Source organism: Nicrophorus vespilloides, unplaced genomic scaffold, assembly GCF_001412225.1.
Source record: "Nicrophorus vespilloides isolate i.1.1-1 unplaced genomic scaffold, Nicve_v1.0, whole genome shotgun sequence".
Taxonomy (NCBI): domain Eukaryota; kingdom Metazoa; phylum Arthropoda; class Insecta; order Coleoptera; family Silphidae; genus Nicrophorus; species Nicrophorus vespilloides.
The window spans coordinates 5,615-15,854 of record NW_017095948.1 but is presented as its reverse complement, the minus strand read 5'-3'; the positions used below and the strand labels follow the sequence as shown (position 1 = coordinate 15,854).

General features: G+C 28.4%; 1 protein-coding gene across 1 annotated transcript; it reads right to left on the bottom strand.

The window, feature by feature from the left end:
* Positions 1-7,996: 7,996 nt before the first annotated feature.
* LOC108568962 (insulin-like growth factor-binding protein complex acid labile subunit) lies at positions 7,997-10,026 on the bottom strand. The gene is made up of 7 exons (XM_017930315.1): positions 9,243-10,026; positions 9,166-9,188; positions 8,997-9,030; positions 8,438-8,485; positions 8,357-8,377; positions 8,258-8,299; positions 7,997-8,201 (listed from the first exon to the last, which is right to left on the bottom strand). Exons 1-7 carry the CDS (start codon positions 10,024-10,026, stop codon positions 8,131-8,133), a joined length of 1,023 nt encoding a protein of 340 aa, XP_017785804.1. The 3' UTR covers positions 7,997-8,130.
* Positions 10,027-10,240: the final 214 nt, after the last annotated feature.

Below are 10,240 nucleotides of genomic sequence, written 5' to 3'. Positions count from 1 at the left end.
ATTTATGTTACTAATATTTTAGTAGTAGTAATAATAAACAAAACAATATGATTTTCAGTTATCAGATTTTTTTATAAAATATTTAACAATATTCATGTTATTGTATATAATTGTAGAAATTAGATATAAATATATAAATCAAAAACGTTGGAACAATTATTATAATGATTTCGACGTAGAGTTTTATGTATTATTAATATATCACAGTGTTTATGACATGATTATAAATGTATTACAAGGACATAGAAAAAAAAAGTACAAAGCCCTCCTGGACTGCTAGTCATAAGTTAAAAGTTTTCAACAGCTGCTTCAACACCTAGCGTTTAAAAATCATTTTTTTCTTTTCATCCGTTTGTTTTGATTCCAGATTTAGAATAATTTACTACAACAAGCAATAGTTTCAATAAACTACAATAGTAGTATGTATGAATATGAATGAAATTGTAAAATGTTGTTCTACGTTTAACGTAATTAGAGCTTTAATATAAAGGAATATCAATATAAAGACAATATACCGCATTGTTTGAAATCTATGAATTTAAATTCACATTAAAACAAATAGAACAAAAATAATGTTATGTTTTTAATTTTCAATCCATGCTGTAGTGAATCTGCACTAATCGAATCCGCACTATGTGAGATATTACTGTATTTGTAATGGAATCTTCATAATTAAAATGTTTCTAGTAGCTACAAGCAATAGTTTAAATAAACCACACTCAAAATAAGTAAATGCTAATGTAAAATATGAATGAAATTGTTAGATTTTCCTAAAGTAAGTTAAATAAATAGATTAGGACTTTAATATTAACTACCAATATTTGTAATAGTTTCAGAATTATAATGATTTTCGTGAAACAAAGTTCATAAATTTAAATAAACCGTAATAGAAATTCATTATAGCAAATCCGCACTGATCGAAGCCGGACTATACTTTGTATTGCTGTACTTGATTTTATAAATCAAATTATATAAGTAGGTACAAGCAACTAAAAAAATCATTGTAGCATTTTTATAAAGTTAAAGATATAGATTTGAGTTTTAATATGCACTACTAATAATTGTAATTGTTCCAGAATTAGAATTAGAAATTCATCAGTAGGAATGTCAAATTGCTGAACAAAATTATAACAGTGTTAATCAAAATTGTTAAATTTCCCTTCAAGTGAGTTAAGGGTTTTACGTGTAGCGTGATTAGGACTGTAATAGGAAGGACTAATATTTGTAATGGCAATATTAAAGGTAAGGTAAACAGCGCAGGTAACATCTGATTATACCTTGATGTGCTGCTTAGTAAAAGGGTTAGAACGGGGAAGCAACTTCGACACGGCGTTTACGATTTTCATCGGAGTCGGAGGAGGAGAAGAAGGATAATGATTAATGGGCCGTCTCCGTTTTGGCTTTTGCATAATTAATAGAAAACGCCGGGGCCGACTAATTACACATTACTGGGTTATTTTTTATGTTATTTTCTGTGTAATCTCCCCCCACGTAGATGCTAATCGTAATTATTGGTTTCGGGAATGGAGTCACATTCGGGGCATAAAAATATTTTTGTTCCACACGTTTTTGTTTTCGTTAGATCTGCTGTACCCTCCTAGTCCATACTTCTTGTTTTTTTTTATGTGTTTTTTGCCTCGTCCTTCTTTCGTCCCTTTTGCTTGGGGGGATGCCGTGCGCCGCTGGAAATAATATCAGCTGCGGCATAATATTCCGTGGCATAAATCAAACTCTCCGCTTCGGGGGGGTTGAAATATTGAGGGGGAGGTTAAGCACAAAAGGTGCGGTCGGTGTGTGTGCATGCATGTATCATGCATGGAGAGGGTAGGAACCGATCACTGAAAGGGTTCGTTCGTGCGTTATGCACACACATTTATATAGTATATATATATAACTTCATTCCATCCTTCTGCAAATGTTATAAAATGTTTGGAACCCTTCGGCGATAATTTCAAGTTCTTGACCTACGCCTTTGGAAAAAAGGTTGTTGCTGCATGTATATGTGTACACTTGTACGTGGGGGGTAGTAAATCATCCGCCCAACTAGCCTGGATCAATGCCTACACATCCCCCTTTTCCGGAACACCGGCTAACTGGATTAAGGTTTTGCAAACTCCTTCTTGTATTTCAGCTTCGTTTCCTTTTTTTCTTTCGTGTTGTTGCTGCTGCTTCTGTTGCCGCCGCTGCTGCTTTATTCTTTCCTGTTTGAGTCAAGCGTTATCTTCCTTTTGTTGCTGCTGCATACACAAAGACTTTTGCCGCCTCTAAATCGCCCACAGAATTAAAAGGGAAGAAGAAAAAAAAAGATAGAAATTCACACCGGACTTGCCATTTCTTTCATCTTTCCCTTGAATATATCCCAGAAATCTACACTAATCCTTAACGATCAATTACTTCAAAAACTACATTTACCTTTCTTTGCAAAGAAATCACTTATAGAAAATGTGACAAACCGATTCTTTGAAACTTATTATTATTATTGTAAAATAGGAAATTAAAAATAACAGTAAATTATTACTAATGATAAAACGTTTATTTGAGACTATGATATAAAAAATATGATTATTTACAATAATTTATCACTTATTTGTTTATATAATTATAAAAAAACTACATTTTATAATAACCGATGATTGCTGTAACAATTTATACTTTTATCACTTCTTATTTTTTTAATTCATCTCTAGGTGACTGTTAGTTTGTTAAGTTTGTTAAGTTTGTTAAGTTTGTTAAGTTTGTTAAGTTTGTTAAGTTTGTTAAGTTTGTTAGTTAATATTTGGATTTTTTTTATCATGATCGAGTTTTGGTAAAAATACAAATTATCTTTATTATATTAGTTAACAAAACAGTTTAAGAATTATTTGCTATTATCTAAAAACATAGATAAATCTAGAAAATTTTGCACACAAACTATTTTTAGAAGATTTACTACAAATTTTTAATAAATTTATCACAAATATTCAAAATTCCCAGTAAAAATCACAATTTACAACATGTCAAAATGTGTCATTTAAAAGTTGCTTGTTAATTTTTAAAACTATTTTTTATATAATAAATAAAAGAAATGTGTATATAAATACTAAAGAATTTAAGAAAAATTTTATCTTTATGATCATTTCAATAACATTTGAAATATATACACTGTTAAAAATAGATTCATTTGTTTGTAATCCAAAAATATGAAAATTAAATAGAAAAAATATGGAATATATACTTAATTTTATGAATATTTTCATCAAAATTTATATATAAAAAAAAGATAATTAATATTTCAAAATTTTAATTTTTTTTATTTAATAAACATTTTATTTATAGATTATTTAGTTTTGTCGAAACTCTCAAAACAATTATTTATAATGTCCAAATACAAATTATTTGTGCAAATCTAAACAGGAATGTCTCTGAATTTCTGCAGATGCCAAAATTTCATATTTTGTCTATTATTCTACTTGAATATAGCTTAAATATTCTTGAATGCATAGTGAAAACACTACTAAAGTGTTAACAATTTCAACTATTAAAGTAATGTCAAGTATTTAAATTATCATTATACAATTAAGCGATATTTTTTAATTATCAATTTATTAAATTAAAACTAAATTAAACGTAATTTATCCAGTTAAATCACAAATAAATAAATATGTTTTTCATACATAAATATTGGATTTTTACATCAGTTCGTATTTTGACACTTTGACGTTTTGTGGACGGTGAATAGTTAAAAATTTATAGAAAAATGTGTTTCAAAAACATAGTTTACCATGAAGTAGTAGGAAATGGGTTTAATGTGAAAAATATGAACATTATTATAAATTCAATAGCACAGAAGTAGTAATTGCATGCCATTTCTGGAAATGTCAAAATACGTACCCTTTTTTTATAATAGCGGTGAAGGGTTAGCTAAAATGGCTTAACTGGGTGGGACGTTTGTTTATTTACACTTTTCACCCCTGTTTCTTTTTCTCTCTTCCTCCACCTTTCTTCCACGACATCCTTTCTCCTCACCAGACCACGAAATGCATACCCCTTTTATTTGTTTGAACTCTCCTTCTCTCTGTGTATGTACAAATGAAACATTTTGCAGTCTTTAACGCGACCAAATTGTCCTCTCTGTAGGTATATATATATATACGTGTCCGTATGTGTATACCCGCGCCTGTCAAATGTTTTGTCGTGTTTGCACTAGTCAAATGCCATTCCATTCAAAAACCGCAAACACAAACACAATGCTTTGAAAGCCCGACAAACAAAGCTCCGGTGTTTGGGAAAACGTCGAGCGGTGAGGGGAGGTAATGAAAATGCACATACTGGGAGAGAGACGGGAAAAAAAAAATAAACTAACTCTGCCTGTGTGTCTGCATGTACGAGCAATAGAGGTGACGACCGGATCACGAAATTCGTTTGAATATTGCATCGGGATTAGGAGCTGCAGTTATATGAAAGCCCTTTTCGGAATTAAATTCTCGTAAATGAGGGCGATACGAATCGAGAATGTGTTTCGCGCTTATATAACGCAAGCCGCCGCTTGTGACATAATGCACCTGTAAAAACGTGGGGGCGGCGGTTGTGGTGGCAGCGGCAATACCAAAAGGGTTTGAAGCGAATAGATTATATTTATCTGAAAGCGCTGTCAGACACGACACACATACAACACATACAAAAAAAAACGCACATAAAAACCGCACGCGTCTTGCTACTGTATACGTCCATATATATTATATAGAAAGCAGAAAAAAATCGAAGTGTGTTACCTAAAGGGTGCGTTTTCTGGGGTGCAAACGTTTGGACTTTTATCGTTTTTAATCTCGAGGCGGGCGGATGGAAAAAAAATGTGGATTCAATGTAGAGGAAACGAGGATAATGGTGGTTTCTTCTGGAATATTATAGATTCCACGCGTTTTCGCACAATTTTTTTTTCCAGAGAGCATCGAAATTCCAAATTGAAGCTCTGAATTCAATTTTGAATAACTTCCTGATATTTTTTCTTAGCTTTTGGTGAATGAACTTGTTGATTAATCGAATACATAATTTATACAGCTTTTCCTCAAACTTAATGTACTTTGCGCAAATAATTGTATTTTTGTATTATTTTAGTGAGATTACGAATTAAAAATGTGCAAAAACAATTATTATTGTATATTACTTTCCCAAGAATTGAGTTATATATGAATTATATTTGTGCAAATAATTGGCGTTTGTATATTACGAATTGACGCATTTTAATATCCCCAAATAAACACTTATAAATGATTCACTGCATTTGCGCAAATAATTAGTAATGACAGAACACACGTCATTAGATTTGCACAAATAATGCATGTTGAGTATTAACGCAGTTCAATAATCATTAAATGTAAATATTTATATTATTTAATATTACAATATAATGCTAATTGATGTATATTCAATAAATTCTATATTTTATTTTGTGCAGAATTTTTAGTCATATTTTTCATTTAATTTGCGCAAATAGCTTGTCTTATAAAGAGCGATCAATTTTACAAAATGCGAATTCAATTGTAAGCAGCAAATTGGTGAGATTTCTCATTAGATTTGCGCAAATCATTTATGTTGCATTTTACTTATAATCACTTGGCATTTTTCCTAAATATTTGTTATCAGAGTTTATTTAGTTTACAGAATTTACATTATAATAACATTTACAGTTTCAATTTTTAGTAGCATTCATTTTGGTTAAATTCTTCATTGGATTTGTGCAAATTATTTACGTATATTACGTATATATGTATATGTATATTAATAATTCGTGCATTTTGATCAATGTTGAATCTTTTTTTTTTTTTAATTATTAGTAGAATTTTAATTTCTTATTTTTATTATATTTGCGCAAATAATTTGTAACATACATTTAGACTACGATGACATTCCGCATTAAATTTGCGATAATAATTTGCACATTACAAATTGGGTCATTTTAATACACATTCGTTGCAAAGCATTTTGGTGAGATTTCTTATTAGATTTTCACAAATTATTTGTATAATCCATTTACACCATTTAACCAAAAAGTGAATCCAATAGAGCAACACATTATTAATATTCTGCACTAGATTTGCGCAAGTAATTTGTACATTTTAATATACATTCGTTGCTAAGGATGTTGGTGAGATTTTTTTTATTAAATTTGTACAAATAATTTGTGAAATCAACCATTTATAACATTTTACCTAAGTATACTCAATTGAGCGCATGCCGAATGTGCATTAGATTTGCGCAAATAATTTGCACATTACAAATTTTAATGCACATTCATTTCAAATCATTTTGATAAAATTTATTGTTAGATTTTCACAAATAATTTGTGTAACACCATTTAACCAAAAAGTGAATCCAATAAAGCAACACATTGTTAATATTTAGAGCTTTTTACCAAAAAGTGTACTCAATTGAGCGGATACGGAATGTGCACATTACAAATTGGGTTATTTTAATGCACATTCGTTGCAAAGCATTTTGATGAGATTTTTAATTAGATTTGCACAAATAATTTTTATAATCCATTTACACCATTTAACCAAAAAGTGAATCCAATAAAGCAACACATTGTTAATATTCTGCATTAGATTTGCGCAAATAATTTGCACATTTTAATGCACGTTGGTGAGATTTTTTTATTAAATTTGAACAAATAATTTGTGTAATCATTCATTTAGAGCATTTTACCAAAAAGTGTACTCAATTGACTGAATGCGGAATGTGCATTACATTTGCGCAAACCAATGCGTTTGTATATAAGGAATTGTAATAAACAAATGGCATTTGGCAACGCAATATAAATATTTATTTTCCGAGTGCGTGAAATTGCTGCACGACCAACAACAACAATAGGTAACAATAACATCAAAACCCTGCATCAACAATGATGATGATGATAATAATAATAATCAATATGCGATAAATAATCAAATTTTAATTAAATTGTTTATTTATTCTGCACCGCGCAACAATATTAAAATTCGACTGTAATAATATTACGTGCATTTCTGTGGGGAGAGAGAGAGAATGGCACAGTTCAATTATTTAGTTGCTGCTATAAAAATAACGGTTGTAATTTTCCAATGCTTTTCCAATCGTCGAATAATTCGTTTCCATTATTTATTTTCATTTGCGAAATTGATTGAAATTATCAATATCAATTTCATAATAAACAATATTGAATATGAATTAAAAAAAAACAATTTGAATGTAAATTAGTTAACTAAATCAAAATAAATCATTGTAATATACATTTTGATTTCCAATTAAGAATTTTCCAACAATTTCAAAGAAAATTAATTAATTAAAAAAATTTAATCCAACATTTGAAAACTGTCCAATATTGATCTTAAACGATTTTGAAAGTCAATTACTTTATTAATTAAGAGTGAGATTACCTTTGTAATTTTGTTAATTATTTTTATTATATTTTTTAAAAAATTGAAATTTTGTTAGTACAAATTATTAAATAAAAAAATCCAACTCAACATTGAGAACTATCACATTAAGAAGTAAAGAAAATATTGGCTTTTGAATGTCGCATGATAATTCGGCTGAGTTTTCGTGAAAGGTCTAGTAAAATTAGGTACGACCTTGAGGTTCCTGTATTTATTCATAATATCTACAAGTCGTTTACTGAAATAACCACGAAACGACGTAGTTTGAGGAAAAATTGTATGGTAGTAAATAATTATCTCTATAAAGATGATGACATAAAATGGGTAACGTCACGTCACGTTACTTATTTAGAGGGTTTGTTTTATTTTGAGAAACTTGCCTTCATTTTCTTATATATTTATACATCAAAATAAAACAAGAATTCAATATTTAGAAAAAAAAAATACGGATAGTGTTTATGCTTTGTAATTATACATATTTGTATCTGAAGTTGTTAATTAATTAATAATAACATTTATAGTAATAACTACAATTATATAAAAATAAGAAATACAAATAAATTCTATAGCAATTCCATTAATAATAATAATTTCATGCAAAAAAAAAATAGATACATTCAAATAATTGTAACTTTTAATAATTATTACAAAGAACTATGAATCATTGAGCTTTCCGGCATTTACATGTTTATAGATAAAAATGTAAATTACTGTGATTATCTTCAATTAAATTGTTTTAAGCTTTGCTCGAAACATTGCGAATTTCATCCCCTGCTTCTTGCCTCTTTTTAGAGCGAGGGACCAAATCTGGAAATATCAGTTAATGCATTACATTGAATATTCCACAAAAATAAATAACTTACAACCATATGATTCTCGTTGTGTTTCAGCATTATTGTCGATCACTGAAACGTCATATTAACTGTAATTAATTATCACTTTAAGCTTTTTGCCTTAATTACCTTCATATACGTGTGCAGGCTCTAAAATAAACAATATTTAATTATGAATTGCTTTTATGATGACCTTTTTTTTCTACATACCAACGTATCCTCCATTGTTGTCGTTCGGAATTGCATTTGGAATTAGTTCTAGAACAATAAATAAGTGAAATTAAGATAAACATTATATAAATTGCAATAATCAGAAGCAAAACTTGGCTATAGCCTAGTTTTGCTTGGTAAATGTTGAATTTCGGATTACTGTCATCAATTGCCGTTAATCTCTGTAATTTTATGATTTATTAAACAAAGTTTATTCGTTATTCATTTTATTCATTCGTTATTTTCTTCATCATCTACAAAACTGCAATTATCCATTTGAATCGTATTTATTGTAATATTTCTTATTGTCATCAAATTATCCAGTTTTTTGTTTATTAAATATAGCTTTTAAAATTATTCTCATCAATGCGTTGTTTCTTAGTGTATTGCGTTCGTCTGATTTGTTGTTCAAGACTAATTGTTTATTTTAAATTTTAAAAAATGTATTTATTTTATTATTTCATAATTTATATTTGCTAATATTCGATAACAATATATAAATAATAAAAGAAAATGAAATTGTAAAAAAATCATTTCTTAAATTAAATCAAATACTTACCATTATTAAATACAACTCTCGGCTCAAAGGCTTTCTGGAACACATAATTATTTCAATCAAAGAAAAATTTACATTTACATTTTATATTGGTTTTTGAACCATGATACTAGAAGTAATTAGAAAGTATTGAGTAATATATAAAATATTATTATTGTTGTAAATTAATTACCTTCGAATATTTGTAGAATCGTCCTAAAACATTTATTAAAAATATTATGTTTCCATTATAATTTAGATATTACTCACTTGAATATATAATCACTATTATATTAGCGAGTAAAACAGCAACCACAATGACTGCACCAATTATATAAAGTATATTTTTCGATATCAAAACATTATCCATTTCCTGTATGTCATTCGACTTGCTCATTTCGTTATCTGCTTCCTGTTTATCATTCGACTTGCTCATTTCTTTATCCGTTTCGTATATATCATTGCACATTTTGTTAAATATTCCAATTGAAATGTTTGCTTTTTTCGTAAATTTCAAATTTATCTGCTTGATACAATTGTGGGTTAAATCCAAATGTCTGACTTGATCAATATCGGTGAACATATTTAAATCAATGGAGCTAAGTAAATTGTGACTCAAATCTAGATTCTTCACTAACGGTAATGATTTCATTTCCAGCGAGGAAATCATATTATTTGATAGTATTATTTCATTCAGCATATTCATTCCCAAAAAAGATTTTTTTGATAAGTGCGTAATTTTATTGTTTTTCATATTTAATCTTTGGAACATTGAGTTTTGAAAGCTAAAGTCTGTGATTTTATTGAAGCTCACATCGAGTATCTTTATTTTTGAAATATTAACAAATATTTTTGAATGTATTGATACTAGTTTATTGCCATTTATGAACAATTCTTCTACTTCGGGAATTGAACTGTCTTCTAAATATTCTAAATAGTTAAAGCTAAAACTCAAAATGTCTGCTTTTAAACCTATAAGTGATGAAGCTTTAATCTTTTTTATATTATTTCTAAGTAAATTCAAATGGCTCACATATGATATGTCACGAAACATATCGGAAGTTATTGTTTTAATAAAATTGTCGCTTAAATGTATTTCTTTTGCTTTAGGTATCGATTTTTGTTGCAAAATCTCAATTCTATTATTATATAGTAATATACAATGGAAAGGTCCGGTTTCTTCCAACATATCTGTTGTCAATTCCTTAATATTATGATCTTGTATTTGCAATTCTGAAATGTATAATCCCTTAATTGCATGACGTATA